This window comes from Pollicipes pollicipes, unplaced genomic scaffold (genome assembly GCF_011947565.3).
Source record: "Pollicipes pollicipes isolate AB1234 unplaced genomic scaffold, Ppol_2.1 Scaffold_1600;HRSCAF=1878_pilon_pilon_pilon, whole genome shotgun sequence".
Classification (NCBI taxonomy): domain Eukaryota; kingdom Metazoa; phylum Arthropoda; class Thecostraca; order Pollicipedomorpha; family Pollicipedidae; genus Pollicipes; species Pollicipes pollicipes.
Window position 1 is genome coordinate 25,618,652 of NW_023595962.1, and position 23,416 is coordinate 25,642,067.

Here is a 23,416-nt window from a genome sequence, read left to right on the forward strand (position 1 = left end):
GCCGCTCGCTCCAGATGGCACCGGTGCGGCCGGCATGACCAGACGGCGGCCGTGTCATGACCGTGACCGTGTCTGTGTCTCCTCAGCTGTCTGCAGCCCGTTGGCGGTGGCGTGACTCGGTGGCTTTGTGCTGCTGTTCTTACTGCGGGTCCCTTATTTTCTCTTCCCTTGAGACTGCTCCCGTGTTTGTAGATCGGTCCCGATGATTCATCTCTCGCTACCGCTTTGTCTTTTTTCCATCTGTTTCTATTGCGGTCCCTCCGACCCGGTCCCGGGCCCGGCTCCTTGCACCTGCCCGCTCTGCCCGCTGCCCTGCCCGCTCTGCCGGCCTCCTGTTCCGGCCGACCGGTGGCTTCTCGGCCTGGCCGGGCGCCGCGGTCCGCTCCGCCGCTCACCTTCTCGTCACCGGATGTGAGCGGCTTCCGGCCTGCCCCGGCGGCCGCTCCCCCGCTCTCTGCCGGGGCGGGGCGGGGCCGGCCGGCGGTGAGCGGCCCTGACCCTGACGCCTCCCCCCCCCCCCCCCGGCGCCGGCCGCTGGGGGCTACCGCGCGTGACGCTTCGACGTCCGGCGGTTCAGCGCTTTGCCTCAGCCTGTGTCGCCTGCTATGCGCTTTCCTTTGTCGCAGGCGGCGCCGGTGTCGGCGGTTTTTCTACGCTGCGGGCGTTCCTTTGTCTCTCGTCCCTCTCATGGCGGTGTGTTGCCGGGCGGGGGTTTCCTACACCAGCCGGTTTCTCTCGTCGCCGACCGCGACCACCGCAGCGTCTGCCACCGGCCGCGCCGCCGCTGCCGCCGCTGCCGCTGCTGCGGCCGTGGCTTGCCGCTGCCGCCGCTGCCGCCGCGGAGCGGTGAGAGCGCCGCGTGTACTACGGCACCGGCCGCCGCCGCCGCCGCCGCCGGCAGTCCGGCTCCGCGGGCCGCCGGGCGCAGTGCGGGAGCGCTGTGTGTGCGGGCGGGCGGCGCGGGGTCGGAGGAGGACGGCAGGGGTGACCGCCGCCGCTGCCGCCGCTGCGGACGCGGGTGCTGTGTCGGCGCTCGGCGGGAGGTCGACGGTGCGCCGCCGTCCCTCGGCCGGCCGCGTCGGTGCTGACCGGCGGCACGCCGCGTGTCCGGCAGCAGTCGTCACTTGACAGCAGACCGCCCGCAGCGGCCGGACACACGACGGCGGCGACCGAGACCCGGCGGTCAAGGCCAAGATCAAGGAGCTGGGACGCCGAGACCGGTGCCTGGGAGACGGCCGACGCGCCACAGTGTTGTGAACGAGCGTACGGGAGAGGGAAGAGACTGCGACAGTGCAGGGACGGAGCGTGTGGGAGAGGGGAGAGACTGCGACAGTGCTGGGACCGAGCGCGTGCGGGAGAGGGGAGAGACCGCCACAGTGCGGGAGAGCGCCGCCGGCCGGCGCCGGCCGCTGGCCGGCGAGGTCGTCTGCTGACCTGAGGTCAAGCCGCGGCCGCTGGCGGTGTGACGAGATGAGGGACCAGCCGCCGGTGGCGCCGGCCCGGCCTGGGGCGCAGGGCCGCAGCGTCAGGTAGGAGCGACGGCCGGCGGGGGGCGGGACAGCGGAGACGGCGGGGGCAACGGGACTGAGGGGGACGGGGGCTGAGCTGACCAGGCGCTGGTGAGCCGTCCACCCACGTGAAACTGGCAACTGGCAGCTAACCTTGTGTATGTGTGTGTGTGTGTGCGTGTGTGTCTGTACTTCGAGGATGTCGTTTGTTCGACCCTTCTCTGTCAGTGGGACAGACAGGTCGGACGGAATGGCGCATGTATCGGCCGCTCGGCCTGGTCCACCCTTCTGTATCAGAGAAGCGGCGTGTGCTGAATGGTTGGGGTTGTTTGCTTCGGCCGCGGTCCGGTTTAACCCAGCACTCCTCGATATCAACCGATGTGTCGCCGATAAGAAATGAGCGCAGTGCTGGCGGCACGTACGCCGGCCGGTTTCGTGTAGCAGGGAGCAGCCAATCACGATGCAGGGCTGCTCAGAGGCGAGATGTAGCTGCGCTTGGGCCGGGGTCAAGGTCGGGCCGAGGATACGACCGCTGACTGGCGACAGCTGACGGGCGCCAGGTGCCGCCGCTCGGGCGTGTTGAGTTGACAGAGAGGGCCGCTTTTACGTGAGTTAGGTGGCCAGTCGGCGTGCCAGCGTCGTTCTTGTGTCCCGCGCCAGCCGGGCTCGGCGCTGCCGCGAGCGCCCCGGGCACCCCGCCGTGCCGTCCGGCACAGGCCCGTCTCCAGCCGGCGTGACCCCGGAGCGGGACCCCGGCGGCGACGGCAGCGGGCCGGGGCGGCCGCCGCTGAGTCACCGGTCCCACAGCTGGGCCGGCGCGGTAGGCGCGGCCGGCGACGGGGAGGGGGAGGGCTCGGAGCGCTACGGCACGCCTCCCCCGCCGCCGCAGCCGCCGCAGCCGGGCCCGGGGTGGGGCGGAGCTGTTGGAATGCGGCCCGCCGTTCTCTGTGGTCCCGGCGGCCGTGTCGGCCGGCTGCGTCGTGTCAGCGCCGCCGGTGCTGACGGTGTGACGCTGACTCGGCGGCGGCCCTGTTGGTGCACGCGCTGCATGCTTTGGTTGTGTGACGGCGCGGTGCAGCCTTTGTGGCTGTGCAGCTGGCGTACTGCTGGTCACTCTCTCTCCCTCCCACGCTTCTGGCTGCAGGCTGCGTCGACCCCCCCCCCCCCTCCCACCACCCCGCCCCGTCCCCCCCCACACGCTCTCCCACCCGCACCCACACGGTTCCCCACACCACCCGAGGCATGGCGCTGCTGCGCAGCCCAGGGACAAGAAGGGGCGGCCAGCGACCAGGGGAGGTGAACACATACCTGACGGCCGGCGGTCAGGGGTGTGGAACACATACCTGACGGCCGGCGGTCAGGGGTGTGGAACACATACCCGACGGTCCACTGTCAGGGGAGTGGAACACATACCTGACGGTCCACTGTCAGGGGTGTGGAACACATGCCTGACGGTCCGCTGTCAGGGGAGTGGAACACATACCCGACGGCCGGCGGTCAGGGGAGTAGAACGCACACCTGACGGCCGGTGACGCGCGCTGTTGACGCCGTGACTTGCGTGAGAGAGCGTACCTCTCACTTCCAGTTCCCGCCCCAAGCCCAGCCCAGCTGCAACTGGCCCGGTTTTCACAGGCATGCGCAATCCGCCAGCGTGTGTTTTGCCAGCTGATCTGTGGTTGTTTGGCAACATGGCGAACCCGTGAGCTCAACGGTAAATAAGTGATAAACTTAATGACAAAGACGAAGGATGAGAACGTGCACCATTTGGCATTTGCCGTTTGACCATCTTGAAGTGTTGTGAGTGCTGTTTGTCCAGCTGGCGCTGCACGTGTCGGGCTGGTGTTTGTCGGGCCGCTGCCGCGTGGCAGCTGCCAGGTAACGACAGCCACCACACGCGCTGGACGAAACCCCAGCTATAAATCACCAGCGCCCCTACGTGACGTCGTGTCTGGGCTTCCGCGGACTGATTTATGACGGTTGCATTGGTATTTATTATCTAGTAACGACGTGTGCTACGGTGCATAGTGCACGGGTCTGTGGGTTTTCGCAACTGAGCATGTAATGGGGGGTCTCACGTGTGATACCAGATATTATGATGCGATGCTGGCGTGGATATGCTGATATTCCCTTATATCCGTGAGGGATATGCGATAACGGAAGCACTGTATCTGGTAACGGTGCGTGCCACAGACCTGCGCGTGGAATTCACGACAGGATGCTTGTTTAGAACACTGATCAGATCACAGAACTATCAGTCAAGTGCGAGAGCTCTGGCGACGCGCGCGGCCGTTTTGCCGTCCGTCACCTGACCTTGCCCACGTCGCTCTCGAGTGGTGGGGCGTGTGGCAGACGCAAACGAATCGATCGCACAGCCGGCAAAGCTTGGGCGGCGGCCTTGAGCGCCACCCGCGGCCGCCGACCCGGCCGGCCGGCTCGGGTGCTGTCTGTGTTTGTCCGGTGTTATTAGCGGCCGCTGAGGCGGCGCACCGCACGTGCCATGGTCGCACTGTCGTGGACCGTACCACGGCTGTAGCTGCGCGTGCAGTGGGGGGGGGGACTGTAGCCCCCCCCCCCCCGCTCCCGCACCGGCTGCTCACATGTGCCGCGCTCTGTGGTTGCTCCAGTTCCCCCCCCCCCCTCCCTCTCCTCGGTTTGGATGGGAAGCGTCGCCTTCTGGCACAGGGGTCTAGTTATGGCGGTTGGTGTTGGTGGTGGCTCTCACCACTGTTGATCGGGTGTGTGCTCGCAGAACTGCGCCGCTGTACTGTACCGCCGTGTACGGACACTGCCGGGAGCGGAGCGGGGCGGGCGGTGACCCCGCCGGCAGGTGCACCGGGTCAGGACAGACCCGAGGGTCGGGCGGGAGGCGACGCCGTCGGCCGCCCCGGGTCAGGACAGACCCGGGGGTCGGGGGGGGGGGGGCGGTGACCCGCCAACTGCACCGGGTCAGAACACACCAGGGGTCGGGCAGCCGGTGACCCTGCCGGTCGCTCCTGGTTAGGACAGGACACGCCAGGGGGTCGGGCGGGGTGGTTGACACCGCCGGCCGCCCCGGGTCAGGACAGACCCAGGGGTCGGGCGAGCGGTGTGGAGGCGCGGTGACGTCTCCCCCACGCCCCAGACCAGACTAGACGAGACCAAAAGTCTCACGCGGTACGGCTTTCTTTGCTTTGGTAGCCGAGTTTCTGCGCCGTTATTTGATGACTGAATTTCATTTTATTGAGTCTGGTCGCGTCAGTTGTAGTGTCAACTCAGTCAGCAGGCGTAAGATAATTGGCAGTGTTCGTCGACGCGAACGGACCCAACTGAGCCGGCCTGGTATCGGGGCACGTCCTTGGTCTGTCTCTCCGGAAGTTCTCGCACCGCTGGTACCTGGGCGCGTCTTGGTCTGTCTCTCCGGAAGTTCTCGCACCGCTGGTACCTGGGCACGTCTTGGTCTGTCTCTCCGGAAGTTCTCGCACCGCTGGTACCTGGGCACGTCTTGGTCCGTTTCTCTGGAAGTCCTCGCATTAGCAGTAAACGTCCCGTGACGACGCGTCATCTGACCTCGTCAAGAACAATGTTCTGTCTGGCATTGAGATGCGGCGGCCATGCTTGGTTAACGCAAATCCTGCTTTCATCAGGAAGAAGCCCTTTCCCATACAATGGGGTTCGTTGCAAGCTTTGTGCAAAGCAATTAGCGTGTGTGCATCACATCTCTGAGGTTGTCTCTATCAAACCTCTTGTTGATCGGCGACGTCAGGAACACTGCCTGGGCCACGCCGTTTCTGGGAGCAGCGTAGGCAGCTGCGATCTATCGACAAGACATGCCATGATTCGGCTGTTCATCACATGCTAGCAGGTCTTAGTGGAGCGAAATTGAGCGTTCGTGAAAAAACAAGACGAGTTGAAAGGCCCCGCAAATCACATTTTGAAATGTATCCGGTGGCAAATGCAGTCTCTGGAGAAATGATAATTTGGTCCGCGTCTCGTGGGTACGGTGCGAAAAATCCGTGTGATTCGATACTGGTTGCAGCATCTGCCATATGGCACCATGTTAGCTGTAACGCCTGACTTACGAAGATAGATCCACTGACCCATCAGAAAGACGACGAACTACGGCCGAGCCGACGCGACGGCCCTCAAAGGCTGTCAGCTGCTGCAGGCACCGTGAGCCAGTCTGTTGCTACCGCGGCCGGCTGTCTGCCAGCCTAACCTCCCCGCGGCGGCCGGCTGTCGTCGGCCCTCCCAGCGGGACCTTCCAGCGCCGGCCGTGTGGCAGGCCTCTGTCGGACGCGGCGCCTTGACTGCCACCGTGCGCCGGCCGTTTCGTTGACGGCCGCGCCTCGTTTGCCGCCTGGAGCAGTGTATGTCGACCAGCCGGGCGGTGCGCGCCGTGTTGTAGTCGCCGGCCGGCGGCGGGTTTGTTTTTCTGACGCCGATTTCACGGCGGCTGGTCGCCATGTGGTGACGCCGAGTGAGGTCTCACCTTGGAGAGCGCCTGGCGCATGCAAACAACAATCACGGGCGCGCGCCGCCTGTCGCTCGCCGCTGCTGCGGTTACTTGCTCCCACGTGCGGTGCGCGTCACCCGCTGGTGGAATTCGTCAGGAGTCTGGCTCGGGTCTGGCGTACGTCCTCCCCCCTCCCTCCCGCTCTGGTTGCCGTGACATTGCTGCTTACCCCGACCCCGGTCCGGTCTCTGCTGCCCTGAGCTGCGGCCACGCGGTGTGGCCGGATCTGGATACCGTGGTCACATGATGTGGCCGGATCTGGATATTGTGGCCACGCGGTGTGGCCGGATCTGGATATTGTGGCTACGCTGTGTGGCCGGATCTGGATACCGTGGCCGCACGGCGTGGTCGGATCTGGATACCGTGGCCACGTGGTGTGGCCGGATCTGGACGTGACTGAGTGGACCACAGGGCAGTGATGTGAAGCACGAGACCTTGGGTCACCACCACTGCGTCGCTGTCGCCACGGCAGTTGGTGCACACGGCTGTTAACACGCGCCCGGGTGGCCGGTTGGATACCCTTCGCTCAGGTGTGGGGGGGGGGGGAGGGCAACTTGAGCCTCCTGAGATCTCAGGAACTAAAAGAGCTAGATGTACCAAATTCACGGAGTGTGTTGACCTATACGTGAACTCTTATGGGTCAAAGTTTGAGGTTCCTAGGTTATGATGTTCGGGTTAAATAAGGTCAAACAAGGTCAAATTGCAGGCTGGTCTCAAAAGGGCCCCAGAGCCTGGATAACTGTTTGTAAGCAAAACGTCACATGCTCATCCTAGTCATTGACCTTGTTTGACCTTTTGAATGTCATGATGAACAAAATCATACAAGACAGCTTTGAGTTTTGCATCTGGATAAGCGACAAAGATTACTCTAGGCAGTACGTTCCTAAACACAAACTGCTAATCTGGGTTATCCAAGGTCAGTGACCTATTCTGACTTTTAAGAAGTCTATACAAAGTGTATAATGCGATTCCCGTCATCAATAAATTCGAAATGAACACCAGGAACTACATACAACAAGCGCTAGAGTAATAAAACAGATTGTTTTTTACCTTGGTCTTAAGTTCATACCTGACCTTAGGTCAATGTGATTTGCTTATTCAGTTGCTGTGTTGCTTAATAAAGTATCTCAGATATTTATGGCTTCGTCTAACACTCCCTTGTTGGATCAGATTGAACGATTCCCTAGAAATTACCTTCGCTGAAACCATGACATGACTTTGACCTGCCATAGGTCAGCGACCTCACAAGTTGTGTTTATATTTTGGATGCCAGACGAACTGCTACTTAATTGTCTACAGCCATGCAAAATTTGGCGCGGCTCCGCCCCGCCGTTCAGAAACCGTATGGTGCCGGTAGGGTAGCGGTTAACGCGTCTGCGTTGACCACTGCGCGTCTGGGAAATCATAGGTACGGGGTTCGATTCTCCGCGGTACCCGCCCTTCCTGCCAGGGTGAGTGACAGGCGACGCCACATAGCCTCAGCTGCCGAGTGCGTCGTAAAGCCCCAATGACACACACGTTCGGAAACCATTCTGGAAAAAACTGTCGGAGGGTCAGTTTGACCCCCCACCCGAGCGCGTACTAATGCAGGGTTTTGGACGATGCTAGCCAGTAGGTTCAGACTTGGACATCAGGCCGACGGCGATGGATGGATAAACAACTACCTAAAAAGCGAATTTGTTGGTAAAACTCCCCAAATTTTGCTTGCACAATGCCAATCCGTAACGCCGAAGGCACACATTTGGTGACTGATACGACATTCCGATGTTTCGTGAGAGATAGATCCATATTGTTCGCCTAGGTGGTGGATACGTTCTATGTCGCGTTCAGTATCTGTGTTCTGCTAAAGAGGTCATGCCCGATTAATGTCCCTAACCGGGCGCCCGCTTACGGGCATGTGTCTTGCGCCGTCGCAATTGATATTGAAGTTGTAACAGAACGCAAAGTAGATCGAGTGTTCCGGCGACGCACTGCCCGACGCACTCTGCCGCGGCCGCCACGCCGCAGCCGGCCGGCAGTCTCACCGCCGCCGCGGCCCGCATGCGGCAATTTGGCCGGCCGTTTCTGCGCCGATTGCCCGCCTTGAACTACCGTCGCTGACCTGGGGTGGCCGCGGCGGCGACCCGTGACCTGTACGGGCGTCAGGCGTCCGTGGCGTCGGCGCTCAGCGGCGCCCGGCACCGGACCGTGACCTCTGACCCCGGCTCGGCTCGGTAGGCCGTCCCGCCCCGTGTTGTGGGGGGGGGGGGGGGACCGGTGAACCGACACGGGCTGCCCAGTCGAGGCGCCGTCGCCGTGTGCACAGGCGGGTGTTTTAGAAGATCCGCTGGAAGGAGACGGGTATTAAACGAGCGCAGTGCGGGCAAATCCGCCGCCCGTGCCGCATCCAAAGCCAGATAACAAAGCCACGGGCGCTGCTGGAGGACCCGCCCGGAGGCGCCGGTCCGGACTCAGGACACCTGGGTCCGGCGGCGCGGACGTCGCCCCGCGGAGGGTGCCGCTAGAGGACCCGCCCAGAGGCGCCGGTCCGGGCTCAGGACACCTGGGTCCGGCGGCGCGGACGTCGCCCCGCGCCGCCGCCGTCCGCCGGTCCGTCGTGGGAGTCGCACGGTAGCCGTATCCGGCCGGCCGCCGCCCGCTTCCGGGACTGTTTTTTAGGGGGTGGGGCGGCGTCGGCGCTCGTTTGAGGGTGTGTTACGACGTGTGCAGAGCCAGCTGCCACTGTTGGGAACGCCCTCTGTGACCGTCCCGACTGTGGAAGAGCGCGCACCATCGCGTCGCCATTTACGATTGATGCGCCTTTTGCGATCTGACATCTGTCTGCGCTACAGCTGTCTGCGCGGCATCTGTCGCGTCGGCCTCACGTCCAGGTGTGAACTGGCGCATTGGGAGCGCGCCGCGGAGCCTCAGCGGCGGCGGATCGCGCCACCTTGACGCCAGTTACGGTCTGACGCCGACCCCAGCGCGGCGTCCCGTTCGGCCCTGGTGTAGCTGGTGTTCGTCCCTGCTGTGGCCGGCGTTTGGCCCTGTTGCGACCTGTGTTCGTCCCGATGTGTCCGGTGTTCGTCCCTGCTGTGTCCGGTGTTGGTCCCTGCTGTGTCCGGTGTTCGTCCCTGCTGTGTCCGGTGTTCGTCCCTGCCGTGGCCGGTGTTCATCCTCGCTGTGGCCTGTGTTTGGTCCTGCCGTGACCGGTGTTCGTCCCTGCTGTGTCCGGTGTTCGTCCCTGCTGTGGCCGGTGTTCGTCCCTGCTGTGGCCGGTGTTCGTCCCTGCTGTGGCCGGTGTTCGTCCCTGCCGTGACCGGTGTTGGGCTCTGCTCTGGCCGGTGTTCGTCCCTGCTGTGTCCGGTGTTGGGTCCTGCTGTGTCCGGTGTTCGTCCCTGCTGTGTCCGGTGTTCGTCTCTGCCGTGGCCGGCGTTGGGCGCCCCGGCCGGCCGCCGTCGCCCAGGGCGGCTGCGAGGCCAGCTCCCGGCGTCCCTCGCGCCGTTCCTGTGCTGTCGGACCCGATAGCCTGTTCACCACTGGCGAGCGTCTTGGTCGTGTCACGCCTCCGTCCGCCCGCCTGGATGTCGCGCCCATCGCGGATAAACGCATTTGGTACTGGGTGTTTTCGTAAGCTCGCCTATGCCTAGCGCATTTTTCGCATTCCATCGCAGTTTTTCGGACCACACCAACCGCCTGTCGCCAGTTGTCAAACGTCATATCCGCCTGCCATGCCATCCATTCACCATTCATTCGTGACGCGTCATTCACTCGCCATCCATTCGTGTCATGTCACTGAGCCGGCCGGCCGTGCGGCGGGCCTCTGGCTCTGGCCGTCGCCGCCCCTGACGCCTCGGCGCCGCTCTGTTGCAGCCTGTCTGACTCTGGCCGGCCGTGCGGCGGGCCTCAGGCTCTGGCCGTCGCCGCCCTGACGCCTCGGCGCCGCTCTGTTGCAGCCTGCCTGACTCTGGCCGGCCGTGCGGCGGGCCTCTGGCTCTGGCCGTCGCCGCCCTGACGCCGCGACGCGCTCTGTTGCAGCCTGTCGGGCCAGATCACGCGGCTGCAGCGGATGAGGATCCGGGCGGCGAGCAGCGCCGATGCCAGCCGACCCTCGCCGGAGCCGACCGGGCCGGCCAAGCTGCTGCGGCCACCCCGCCAGGTGGGCACCTCACCGTCGCCGGTCGGGGGCCTGACTCGGCCTAGCCTGGGGTTGTCTGGGGGCTTGGGTTCGCTGCTGAGCGAGGGAGCGTCAGCTCGCGTCGTAAGGCCCGCGCAGGCGTGCGGCGCAGAGGCGGCCTGGGCGGGGTCTGCGTTGTGTCGGGCCGCTTGAGCGTGAGCGTGTCTCTGACCCGGTGGGAGTCATTGCACCGCGGTTAGTTTGTGAAGCCAGGGACTGGGCCATGAGCTCCGGCTGGTGACAGGTGTTCTGCGACGAGCCACCGTCGTAGTGGCGGTCAGATCAATAAGGTCGTGGTAGGCGGTTTCCCACATTATAAAACGCGGTCAAGAGAGCGGTCAGTTTATGGATTGGGATGGGCGTTAACGTCGTTACAAAGCCCGCTCAGCGCGCTGGTCAGATTGTAAGCCAGAAACGCCTTTAGCTGCGTTAGTGTAGTGGTTAAGCTGTCCGTCTTGGAAACCAGAGGTACGGGGTTCGATTCCCCGCGGTGTCCGCTCGGCGAGAGGCATGAGACGCCATGTAGCCTCAGCAGCTGAGTGCGTTATAAGTCCATAATGATAATGGACCGTGTCACGAAGTCCGGTTAGACCCAGGTGCAGTTCGTGACCAATGGAGCCTGATTACTATCATGATGCATGGTCTGGGCCGTGGTCGGTTTGCGTACGAAGAAGTCTTGTGGCGATGTTGGTTGCCGTCGCTCAGTGAGGCAGTCGAAGACATAATCAGTTTGCAAACAGAGAAGCCCGTTGATAGCCGTGGCTCAGACATTGACGCAGTCGAAGCCGTAATCAGTTTGCGAACGGAGGAGCCCGGTGGCAGCAGTGGCTGCTGTTTGGTAACAGTGGCTGCGGTGGCTCAGACAGTGACGCAGTCGGAGCCGTGGTCAGTTTGCGAACGGAGAAGGCCGTTGGTCACCGTGGCTGCCGTGGCTCATACAGTGACCCAGTCGGAGCCGTGCCACTGGCTGTAAATGCAGCCAGTTACCGGGCCATTGTAACCGGTACTCCAGAAAAATTACACCGGAAATTCAGCACTGCGAAAATGACACTTGCCGCGGTCGTCCCGTTGTGAAGCGGGGCCGGTGACCCCGTTGAACCGACCTGGATCAGACTGACCGCGGGACACGCACCGTGCTGCCGCTGTGACGTCACAGATGGGCCCGGGCCGGCCGGTGCAGGCTAAGGCTGAGCTAGCACGTGTCCCGCCTTTCGTTATCTGATGTGGATCAACAGTAGACCGGTCGGCCGTGTTCAGAATGGGACCGGAGCCTCCCCTCCCCCGCGGTATGTGGCGCAACGGCGACATTCGCAGTCGGTGGATGAAAACGCCGGGGTATTGTTGCGCCACAGTGGGGGATTTGCTGACACCATGCTGTGGGTTTGTTCCGTCGTGTTATCACTGGCGAGTTCTCTCGTGACTAAGTGAGCCTTCACCAGACGCCATCTATGAGTCTGTCACTCAGCCTGACAGTGTGGCCCATCGGCCTGGCACCGGAGTAAGCGCGAGCGGTACCGGGTTAGGTCATTGTTGGCGTGAACTCGGTCGCTGATGGTTATTGAGTCATATATGGTGCGCATGGGAAGATCTCTACCAGAGACCAGTACCACCCGCATCATAAGCCGGTCGTGAGAGGTCAGTCCCTGACCTGACCTGACCAGTGACCGGTGTTTCCGTCTGCCAGACCCCCTCACCCGTGGCCTGCGCTGCCGCAGGTCACAGCCAGTCACCGCTAACCCGTGACCCTTGACCTCAGGGTCAGCACCCCTTACCTTGTGCTGGCTCCCCGAAGGTCTGCACCTATGACCTGTGTCGTCAGAGCTTGACCCAGAGGCCGGCACCTGCGGTCCCCCGACCCGTGTCGCCAGAGGTTGTCACTTGACCCATGTCGCCAGAGGTCGTCACCTGACCCGTGTCGCCAGAGGTTGGCACCCGTGACCCCTGACCCGTGTTGCCAGAGGTTGGCACCTGTGACCCCCGACCCGTGTCGCCAGAGGTCGTCGCCTCTGACCCCTGACCTGCGTCGCCAGAGCTTGACCCAGGGGTCGTCATCTCTGACACCTGACCCGTGTCGTCAGAGCTCGACACAAGACGCCGAGGACTGGCTCCTGATCGACCGGGACACGTATATGTACATGGCGCAGGACTTCACCCACACCAAGACCATGCTGCACAAGCTGCGCCGCGTGCTGCAGGATGTGAGTCCGTCGGCAGCGGCAGCGGCAGCGGCAGGCGGCGGCGCCCGGAGGGCCGGCCGCCGGGGGCCTGTCACCGTGACCGTCTGTCCCTGTTAAGATCCCTGGGACCCCCTCGCTCCTGGGTTTTAGCAGGGGCGCCAGCGTGCGGCGGGTTGTTCCGGAGATTTCTGGGCGAGCAGACGCAGTTTCTTGGCTCCGGAATCGAATATCGCGGAATGACGTGTATGACGCGCCACCAATTTCTCGAAGCGTTAAACTGCACGAGCGTCGCATCACTGGCGCCTTTTGTGACGGGCCCTGGCGGCTGGCGGCGGGGTGGACAGGTGGCAGCACCGTCGCGATCCGTGTCCATGTAGTAGCTCCGCCGGGGCAGCCTGTCTTAGGCTGACGGTGTTAGCGCGGTCGATGCTCGGTGGATCCGCGCCGTCCAGCGTGCTATGGCTTCCGATTAGCCTTCCATGACTAGGTTTGTCTAGTGTGCTTGCTGGCACTCCTAACGCTTCAGCAATTTGACAAAGTTGTCGTGCGTGTTTCAGTCGGAGACGTCCAATCCGTTTGAGCACAGTCTTCAGGTGAGCCGACCCCGCAGCGTGCGGACGCCGGTGTAGCATGCGACTGGCGGCCTGTATCGGCTCGGGAGGCGATCGGGTGGCGCCACTGGTCACAGCGGCCTCCTCGAGGAGGGAGGGCGGACCGGAGGGCGGCGTACCTGCGCAACTTAAACACACTGTTTGCAGTTGTGAGATATGCACCAACTAAGTAACGTTTTAGACGCACAGTTTTGAGATGTTTAACAGCGGGTTATCGGCAGCCGTCCCAATGCGCGTCACGCGACAAGTGTTTGTAAGTTCGCGGCTGAGTTCGCCTTTCTACCTACGCCATCCCCTGAGTCTCCACACCGCTTGGGGTTCGTGTGTTGACGTCACGGTTGTGTGACATCACCTGACGTCACGATGTGGCGTCACCCAGCCGGGCCGGCGCGGCACGTCGGTGTCCAGCGAGGTGTCGTCGTTAGACGGCAGGGGCAGCGTCGACGGTGGCGCCGACCTGGCGGCGGAGAACGCCGACCTCAAGAAGCAGGTGGGTCGCCGTCGCTCGGTGCTCACAGACGGCTGCGCCAGGCGCTGCGGTTCCGGCGCTTTGGTGACGTCGTCAGCCGTGGAACAGGAGTTGTGAACAAATGAGACATGTAGACGAATGTAACGTAAATAATGTAATGCAATGTAAACAAATGTATGTGCTTGGATGTCCATTGGCTATGGGGTTGGATGATGCATGTTGATTGGTTGAAACTAAAGCAGCGGATTTGTTTATTTCAATGTTATTTGTTTTGAAGTTGCCCTGTCTCAAATGAACCCTTTTCACTTTTGACTTTTCATGTGCTTTTTTGTATGGTTGGAGGACTTCGAAATGCACTAGCAACTTGGCACGTTCGTTGAAAAATGCGTGGAAAAAACCATCAGCCCAGCTTGTTAAAAGCCTGAATACCGCCTTCTGTCGGCCAATAAACACGTCGCCTCTTTTAGCGCCGGCCGCAATGACGTCATTTTCGGTTTTCACGGCTAAGGGTCCCCCTGTCTTGGAGATGAACCGCTGTGCGTTGCGGCCTGGGTGTCGCGGCTAACGAGCACGGTCGATGGAGGGGAGGTGACGTAGTGCTTTGGCGGGCATTGTTAGGTTTCAACGGCGTTGACGGCTGAAGATCGACGTGGCTTATGTGCATTCAACATGCATATTCATGGAGCCCGCCGGTGGTGCATCGGCGCCTGGCAGTTCATTTCCCAGGTCTTGTCCGGGCCAGCGGTAGGCTGCGTGTGACGATTGGTGCGAGCACCGTAGACCTCGACCTTGTCTGCAATGGTAGTTACTATGTTAGGCATGCAACCTGTAGCGACTCGCCTGCCGGTGACGTCACATGCGGGATGCGCCAGGCACGAGCGAATAGAAGTGTGGCGTGTGTGACCCGTGAGGACGTGCTATCTGTGACGTCAGAAGCAACCACCGTGCCGCCAGCGAAGGACTGGCTGCTGGCACCAAAGGCAGAAGCGCCGCACCGCGGTTAGTTACCTTGGGAGCCCAGAGATGGCAGAACTGCTGTGTGCTGAGTTTCCATGCCGCTCGGTAGGTGGCGGCACTGCAGCAGCAGCTGGAGGAGAAAGACCGCACCATCCACCTGCTGCAACAGCAGATGTCTAAGTACGCCACGACGGCGCTAGATGTCAGCACGGTCGCCACTCAGGCCAGCCAGGTGGGTGTGATCACGGCAGCAGCCCGCTCGCAGGCCTGCTGTCCAGCTGGGCAGCCCTGTGTTCTGCAGACATCTTGTACCACACTGCTCTTCACCACTTAATGATGCAATGTCGGAGGTCGAACATCAAATCAGCCATCAGTAAAGGCATTCTAATGATAGAAATAGTAGAACAGCATTATTTCTCGACGTTGGCAGATCGAGGATTAAATCTCACACGGACAGCCGATTTTTGTCCAGACGCTGCTTTGTTGCACGAACTGCGTGTGGAGTGTAAGGCGTTCAGCCGTCGCGTCGCACGTCGGTCTGTGCTGTTGCCGCCTCCTGCAAACGCGGCTGCCTCGCTCGGGCCGTCATCCGACAATGACGTCGCACTCCGGGTCACGTGACGGCGGGGTGTGACGTCACGGTCGGCAGGTGACGCGGCTGCGCTCACAGCGGTCCGTTTGTCGGCAGGTGGTGACGGAGGACCCGCACGTGATCACGTGAGTCTGCTGTGACGCGTGGGCGGCCGATGCCGTCGGTTGTCACGTGTCTCCTGTCGGGGGACATGCCGGGTGTATGACGTCACACCATTGATGCGGACGCGCGTCGGCGTGGCCTGGCTGTGGTCTAATGTTCCGTGTCCCCATTACCGACCGGCGCCCCGTGTCACAACCATCAGGGATGGAATGGAAAGCACGGCTTTCATGATATGCACTTCGCTTATTAATCATTCAAGGCAGGGAAAACGGAGATATAATTCAGTTTGTGATAGCACGATTGTATTGGATTTTACTGAGCTTACAAATAAGTGTATTATGATCACTAGTTATGGTCTCCATAGCCAGGCGATATCCGGTTTTTTTCTGGGCTCACTGGACAGTATCGTGCAGTCCGTGGCACATATATGCAATGCCACTAGTTCGGCGGCATCCATGTTAAGTTACTGGCAGACGTGTGCAATTGAAGGAGGAGCATCAGCTGTAAAATGACACAGACTCGCAGGCAGACGGACAGGCTAAGGGGGCGGGCGAGTCACGGACGGTCCAACGTTCGGAAGGAAAACCACGAAAACGCAGGCACGGCTGCGTCGGGGTGAGGTTGTGGTTTGACTGTCATTGCGCAATACTTGCCCGACGGGTTATTCGCAAATACGTTAAAGCTGTGTGCTATGAATACATTATGGATTCATGGCACTCAGTTTAATTCATCTCTTTATCTGTTTCACTCATCCAACCTCACATTAAACATACCATCACATGATTTGCCTGCAGCCCTGCGTCCGTCCTGAAGCAACAGCAACACTTCCTATGACGGTGCCGGTCCCTCCGGCCCCTCGCCCTCGCCTTTCGCCTTTCATTGTATCTGGTTTTTGTGTGCAGCATTTTGCATGCCTCTCGAACAGGAACGCACCCGGGATTTTCTTCAGGAAGGGGGTCCAGGGCGCGGTGCATTCACGTGTGCGTTGTGGTGCATTCACCAAGTGCATTCACGTAATGGGCGTCGCTCCGCAAAATGAGCTTGGGGAGGGCTTAAAAACTGGAAACTGACTCAGTCGACCCGCAAACTGCGCCAGCAAGTGGGTTTTCCATGGGATTTGTCCCACCTCTCCTAAGTTGGAGGTTTGAATCATTTTGGAGATGCTGAAGCCCCCAACTGAAACGGAAACCACACCCCTGCATCACGCCCATTTTCGTATTTTCTGTCGGAGGCCCAGGCCTCCCCTTAGTATGCGGCAGGCACATACTGCGGCACGCGGAGCGTTACTCACTCTGCGACACCATGTTGTGCAAAAACATCGTTTAGAACATTCGGCGTATGCTGCGATCACGCAGCGTCTGCAGTGCTTCCCATGCCACTCTGCCATGGCTTGGAATTACAGCGCGATCCGGTGCGATATTTTGCCAGGCCTTCCTTCCAAATGAATTGGCAGTTGCTCCGAGTAATTATGATCGGTGTCTTAGCCACAGGATCGTCAGGTCGTTGCGTGGGAATCTTCCATCACATTCCTTTAGGTTCATTGGTCTGAATTGTCGTTCTCTAAATTTGTCGGACACGCCTTTCAGTCAGTCTCATTCCTTAAAAATTGCAATGAATCGAATTATCTCAGAACGAAATGGAACACAATCGCTGCATGGCTCGAGTCCGTGCATAGCCCGAAAGGGCCTTATTGCGCAGCTACACAGGCAGAACACCTAACATGGCTAATGAGTTCTGAACATCCAGCATCAGTATATGAATGCCGTTTGTTCCGTTGTCGACTCCCACCGATTTTGCCGTTGCACAACGCCATGGCCTGCTTTTTTGTGGCGGTTCTCTTTTGTGAAACGCACGAGTTCGTCAACCCAAATCAACGTTTCATTTGCATTTGTGTCGTTGATGTTAGCATTAAACCATACCCAGGACGCCATACATTTGTGTTTGGTTCAATTGCGTCGCTCATTGCTCCTCTTTGCACTCTGTGTAGCAGCTGTCGAGCTAGTGGTACTAGACACGCGTGGTCGGTAGCACTGGCGGGCAGGAGTGCCGGCACTGTGGCCCAGAGCGGCAGCAGCCTGGCTGTGAACCGTACTGACCGTACCGGACCCTGCGCCGACACCCGGCTGCTGGATGGGTGCCGGGGCGCCGCCGCGCTGGCCGTGCCGGACCCTGCGCCGACACCCGGCTGCTGGCTGGGTGTCAGTGTGCCGCCGCTTGCGGTGGCAACTGAGATGTGCGCCGGCAGGATGGAGCGTCACAAAAAAAGGGTCATTTAGGTACATATATCTAATAACACTAGACTGGAATCGGGTACGCCCGGGGTGCGCAGTCGGCGAACAAGGGTATTGTGCAACGCATTAATCTGAGCTCACATGTATAAGTGGGCGAGTCATGGCTTAAACAGAATGTTTCACATTCGAAGATATTAAAGCTCGGGATATGATGAAACAAACCCATTTATAGCTTTGGTATATTTTTAAGTAGAAAAGACTGCTCCAGACACCACAATTTCCCTGTTTAGTAACTATGCTCCTTGATACGTTATTGTTTGAGTACCTCATCGTACCCAGCAAAACATTGATTGAGAGCTAATTGACGGTCGTTACATCTCGAAATCGTGCTCACGAACGCTAGATATGAATGACTGGACCAGTATATTTTTCTCGGCCTGGACTGCCGCGTGGCTTATGGAATGACAGGATTTGAATGACGTTATTAGGATGTCATGTATGCTTAGGTGGCATTGAAGCTCTCAGCCTAAAATACCCTACATTTTTGCCGGCGTATAGCTCAGAAACTGGAGGGCTTTAAGTCTTAGGGAGGGCAGGCTGTTCACCAACGGTCCTTAATATGGCTATTTCAGTTCAAACACCCACATGAATATGGAACACTCCCTTTTACGGTAACGTCTACGATGCGAGCCAATGAAGCGTTGATTTCGATTGGTGAACTCGTGCGTTTAACAAAACAGAGCCGTCGGGTTGGGTCGCCCTTAACTCACCCGGTTCACCTTAGGTTGTCCAGTTTGCCTGCGAGTCTATGCCACTGTACAGCTGATGCCCCTCTTCCGATTTGCATAAGTATGCTAGCAAGTAAACATGGGTGTTGCCGTACTAATGGTGTTAATTATTTGTGATTTAAGCGTCTTTCGGCCCGCCAGACGACCAGCTCGTATTTGGGGTGAATCAGAAGGCTTTGTCCTGTATGGTTCAGGAAAGAGCCTGTTCGAAGCTTTACGGCCAGAAATAAATGTACTGAAAGATTGGGGGTGAGACGGCCCACAGGCGTTGTACGGTAGTTACGCGCACGGGTTGGGCCGCGGCCCGCGCCTCCTCTCGCCATGTTTTCTTCGCCTCAGTCGGGCCGCGGCGCCGGACTGACACAGTCCGGGCCTGACCTCGCGCGGCTGGCGTTCCACCGGTCGGGGTGACACACTCAGTCCGGCTGCGGCGCCAGACAGACACACCGACTGGGAGTGACACAGTCCGGGCCTGACCTCGCTGTCGCGGCGCCGGACTGACACACCGACTGGGAGTGACACAGTCTGGGCGTGATCTCGCGCGGCTGGCACTCCACCGGTCGGGGTGACCCGGGCAGGGGAGGGGGCCGGTGAGACCGCGGTTAGGTTAGGTCGGTCTCGGGGGCCGGTGAGACCGCGGTTAGGTTAGGTGGGTCTCGGGGGCCGGTGAGACCGCGGTTAGGTTAGGTCGGTCTCGGGGGCCGGTGAGACCGCGGTTAGGTTAGGTCGGTCTCGGGGGCCGGTGAGACCGCGGTTAGGTTAGGTCGGCCTCGGGGGCTGGTGAGACCGCAGTTTGGTTAGGTCGGTCTCGGGGGCTGGTGAGACCGCGGTTAGGTTAGGCCGGTCTCGGGGGCTGGTGAGACCGCGGTTAGGTTAGGTCGGTCCCGGGGGCTGGTGAGACCGCGGTTACGTTAGGTCGGTCTCGGGGGTGTATATTCCTGTCCATTGGGGGGATAGGGGTGCACCCCTTCAGCCTGCCCCCCGACTTTGAGGAAAACAGTGGACCAAAGTTGGAGAAAACGTGTTTCTGGTATTTTGGGGTAGATGTTGCCATTTTCCCTCTTCACCCCGCCAGCTTGCTTTGCTAAACGTCCTTGACGACCTGGCTGATCAGGCAACATTACGCTCTTGACCAAATTTTTTCAAGTAGAACTGCGCCCGTAACCCAGTGCTTTTGCCAAACCACGCGTGTGCCCGTGCCTGAGCGGGCGTGTGCCTGTGACCGCGTGCCGCTGGCGGACGTGTGCCTGTGACCGCGTGCCGCGGGGCTGACCATGTGTTTGTGTGCCGGCGGCGGCGGCGGCGCAGCTTCCGGATCGGCCAGGTAGGCGTCGCTGACGTGTGTCTGGGCTCACTGCTGCTGGCCGCCCCTCTGCTCCTGTCTGTAGCGCTGCTGGTGTACCCCCAGCTGGGGCCGGCCGAGGTACGGCCGGCTCCTCCCCCCCCCCTCTCCCCTCTCCGGCCGGCCCGCTCTCGCCGAGATCGCCCCCCCCCCCCCCCGCCACCCCGTCTCTGACTTTTCTCTCCCGTCGATGTGCTACCCGCTGATCGCTGATGAGTCATCACCGGATCCGACCCACTGTCCCTTCTCGGTTCTGGCTCCGTGGCCTGTTTGACTTTGCTCTGTGTGACTCACCTCTGACTCTACTCACCACCGGACCTCTGACTTCACTCATTACCGACTGACTCCTGCTCCCGATGTTTGACTCAGCTCTGTGTGATTGCCTCACCCCTGACTCTACTACTCACCGACGGACTCCTCCCCGGCATTTGACTCAGCTCTGGGTGACTGCATCACCTGTAACTCCACTACTCACCGGCTAACTCCTCCCTCGGTGTTCGGCTCAGCTCTGTGTGACTGCCCCACCTCTGACTCCACTACTCACTGGCTGACTCGTCCTCCGGTGCGTTTATTGGCACCGACTGCTCTTCTGCACCACCCGGTCTCCTGGCGCGCCAGATGCACCCTAGCCGGGCACTGGGGTAGTTTGCTGCCGCTCCGTCCCTGCAGTGATTGGTCCGGCTCTGCTCCGCCCAGCTCCCGCCCCGCCCCGTCCGAACCGGTCCCAGTGACGTCATGCCTGCAGGATCGGACCCCCCCCCCCCCCGCCCCTCCCCCTCTGGCTGCTCTCCTGGGCTGCAGACGACTGAGGCCTGCAGCGCTCTGATAGGCTTTGGGGTGTGTCGCCTTGCCATTGGCTGGCAGAAGACATTGCTGTGCCGCCGTTGGTGGCTGAGTGGCTTTGCCGTGCAGCCATTGGCTATCGGGCGAGCTTGCTTTAGCTCGGCGTTTGCGTGGAGCACAGGGGCTTTGGAGAGTCTTGCTATGCACTCATTGGCTGCAGTGATTTATGCTGCAATGCCATTGGGTACGTGGGATGCTCTTGTTTGGTTTCCGTGCTGGCCTGTCATTGTTTCGGGTCTGCGGTTTGTTGTGCTGGGAAGGCCTGGAGAGTCACCCTGCCAACACTCGACGGTGTGTGGCTGGCAGTTGCTCTGCTGTCCTGTAAAGCATGTCTTCAGGACAGCTCGTGTTTATTTTGTTTGTTGCGTGAGCAAAGGGGGAGTGTAAGCTTTCTTTGGTTCGGTGTACTGTTGTTTTACCTTACTTTTGAAATTGCAAAATGCTGTAGGCGAAATGGTTGGAACAGTCGAAGAAGGAAAACAAGCCATCTATTGCAAATGTTCTAACTTGATGCGCTACAGCGACGGGCTCAGGTGCTCTCGCAAAGCAGCCTTACAAACCTCCGTGACGGCGATGACCCGAAAAGGCACCTTTGCCGCATAGCCGGAGGCGGCGTCAGCGGTTGACGGTCTGGGATTCCTGGGGTCGGGGGAGAACGGGAAGGAAGAGATAGAGCGCCCCCCCCCCCCCCCCCCCCCGGGTGCGCTCTCTCTGGGAGTCCCGGGGTCGGGGAGAACAGGAAGGAAGAGATAGGGCCCCTCCCCCCTCCCCCCGGGCGCGCTCTCTTGAACGCCACAGGCGTAGCCCGAGATCACTGGATCACCGGGTGATGATGGGAGAAGGGAGTGGAGGGGTCGTCCGTCGGACGCCGCCGCCGCCGCTGCACGCGTCCCTGTCTTGCCTGTGTGTGTTTGGGGGGGGGGGGGGGGGGGCTGGCTGCTCGTCGCCGCCTGCTCCGGCCGATGCCACAGCGCAGTCTGCGCGCGCGCCGGTGGCGGCGTGACGCAGCGTCCGTGCGTGTGTGTGTGTGTGTGCGTGTGGGAGGGGGGGTCTCGGGCAAGGCGGGGCCGGCGTGCGAGTGATTGACGTGTCGCGCCGCCCCACACGACCGTACCTGGGCTCCCTGGACTCTTAGAAAATGGCACATATGTCCTCTCGTGTTGAACGTAAAAGAGAAGGGGTTCTCAGGGAAACAATGCTTAAGGCGAGACCTTGAGAATCTGAATTGTTCTGTCAGCTGGTACCGTGGCACGTAGGAGGAGGTCGGTACCGTTTATTACTACGCACGTGGATAGTTTTAGATAAAGTTCTTGAGATGACTGCACCACGCCAGGCCGCAGAAGTCCGCCAGTCGCTCGCCACTTGACTGACCGCGCTCGCCGCCTGTGTTGCAGCGTCTCCGCAGGTAAATGAGCGGTAGGACCGGAGCCGCGCGGGCAGCTGACCCTGGGCAGCGCCGGAGGGCTGAGCCCTGGCCCCGGGCCGCCGCGGGTCACGCCGGGCGGCAGCTGCGCGTCCGGGAGCGGCAGCGAACACGCCAAAGATGAAGACAATGTGATGCCGCGGCGGCGATGCGTTCCCGCCGTGTTTGCGATGCCACGCCCCTGTGCGTGTATGTGCGAGTGTGCGTACTGTCGGTTGGCGCTTGCAGGCGAGACGGCCTCACACTGCATTCCAAATTTGTCGCGCTCTTTCGATGTCAGCATTCCGTGACGTGAGCTTTCCGCCGTGTGTGTTAACCCGCCCCTCGCCCCCGGCTTAAATTGCCCCGACCGGCGCTCTTTGGTTGCTTGCACTCGGAGGAGGAACGCCGCGGGTTTTGCCTCGGCCCGGGGCCAACGACACATTCCACTGAAACAGGGTCGCCCTATTGCGGCACGCGCTGGGTCTCGCGCTCCAGCGCCAGTCGGCCGGGCGCGGTTTGGCGCCGGAGGGGTGTGCGTGCGCGTCGACTGTTGAGGGAAGAGCTTCGCGCGGTGACGATGACGCCGGGCGGCGCCGCCGCAGGCTCGCCGTCGCTGCCGCTGTGCAATAGACTGAAGCGGCGTCAGTGACGTCATCGGCGATCGTGACGTAACGTCACGGGTGGCCCGCCTCCCGCGGCCGCGCCACGGAGTCGGGTCGTGTGGCCGTCGCGGTCGGGCTCGTTACGGCGACGCCGCGGCGGCAGCGAGAAACCACCGCGAGGCGGCGCTAGCGGCGCTCCTGGCAGCTCCGCAGGCCAGCTTTGTTTTAACGCGCGATTCGTGTTGGTCTTGGCGCGACCGCCAGTGGCCGCGTGAAATAAATATGATGCGTGAAGCGTGGGTGTTTCACTCAACGCTGAAGGGAAGAGCCCGCGGCATGGTGCGCGCTGTTGGCGCTCGCGAACACTCGACCTGACCTGACGCCAGCAACGGGCGCCAGAGATCATGGTGTGTTGCCTGGCGTTCGGCCGCGGTGGAGGAGGCCTGCTGAGTGGCTGTCGACCAAGGCTGCCTTCCTCAGCCGACCCAAACTGGCTCAGCTGCAGGCTGCCGTGCTGAGAAACTCTGTGGCGGGCACTGTAAGTGAGCCAACACTTATTAAGTTCCTTGCATTTAAATGTGCCAAGCCCATGCAATGCATTCATCCTGTTCGAGCCAACAGCAATATGGAGTGACACCAAACGCCCAGAAGCTGTACTGTTCCACCCGGGGACTCGAGGGGGCCCAGCAACTTCCCGCTCTCCGTTTGACGGCTGGTCCGGCGCCGATAAAAGCGCTAAACGGGTGTTAACGATGCGGCCTGCGTTTGGACCTTCGGTGCTTCGCTGGCCGACAAACGAGGTAGGATCATGTGATATAAACGTTCTACTTCAAACACGAAGCTGCAGCATGGGGAAGGTCAGCTTCATCGGCGGTGGATTTAACCGACTTCCAAAGTTTGTTGGAAACTTGAATCTTTTGAATCTCTCTTTTGAATCTTTTGAATCTTTGAATCGTTTGGAAACTTTTGAATTGGAAATTGATTGTGAAAATTAATGCATTATACTTAGCACACCAAACAGAAGGGTTAAAGTACACCTCATCTCGAAAAGTGGATGATTTCGTCTCATTTTGAGAGGTCTGTAACGCGCGCGCCGTAGCACGCGGACTTGCATTCGAGCGGGCTTCACCGCCGGCTGTGG

The 23,416-nt window shown here is 60.7% G+C and overlaps 1 protein-coding gene across 2 annotated transcripts; it reads left to right on the plus strand.

Annotated features, from left to right (window-relative positions):
• Positions 1-1,078: 1,078 nt before the first annotated feature.
• Positions 1,079-22,570, plus strand: LOC119089815 (uncharacterized). 2 transcript variants are annotated; one of them, XM_037212635.1, is made up of 9 exons: positions 1,079-1,529; positions 10,018-10,138; positions 12,235-12,354; positions 12,891-12,926; positions 13,324-13,434; positions 14,480-14,602; positions 15,059-15,087; positions 19,392-19,407; positions 21,663-22,570. In XM_037212635.1, the coding sequence occupies exons 1-9, from the start codon at positions 1,471-1,473 to the stop codon at positions 21,675-21,677; spliced, it is 630 nt and encodes a 209-aa protein (XP_037068530.1). In that variant the 5' UTR covers positions 1,079-1,470; the 3' UTR covers positions 21,678-22,570. The 2 variants fall into 2 exon arrangements, with proteins under 2 accessions (XP_037068530.1, XP_037068537.1); XM_037212642.1 differs by lacking the exon at positions 19,392-19,407 and having other exon boundaries at positions 1,080-1,529.
• The last annotated feature ends 846 nt before the right edge of the window (positions 22,571-23,416 follow it).

Coding starts and splice junctions, on each gene's coding strand:
- LOC119089815 (XM_037212635.1), top strand. CDS start 1,471: ATGAGGGACCAGCCGCCGGTGGCGCCGGCCCGGCCTGGGGCGCAGGGC. Junction 12,355..12,890: donor TGCGCCGCGTGCTGCAGGAT/GTGAGTCCGTCG, acceptor TGCGTGTTTCAG/TCGGAGACGTCCAATCCGTT. Junction 13,435..14,479: donor ACGCCGACCTCAAGAAGCAG/GTGGGTCGCCGT, acceptor GCCGCTCGGTAG/GTGGCGGCACTGCAGCAGCA.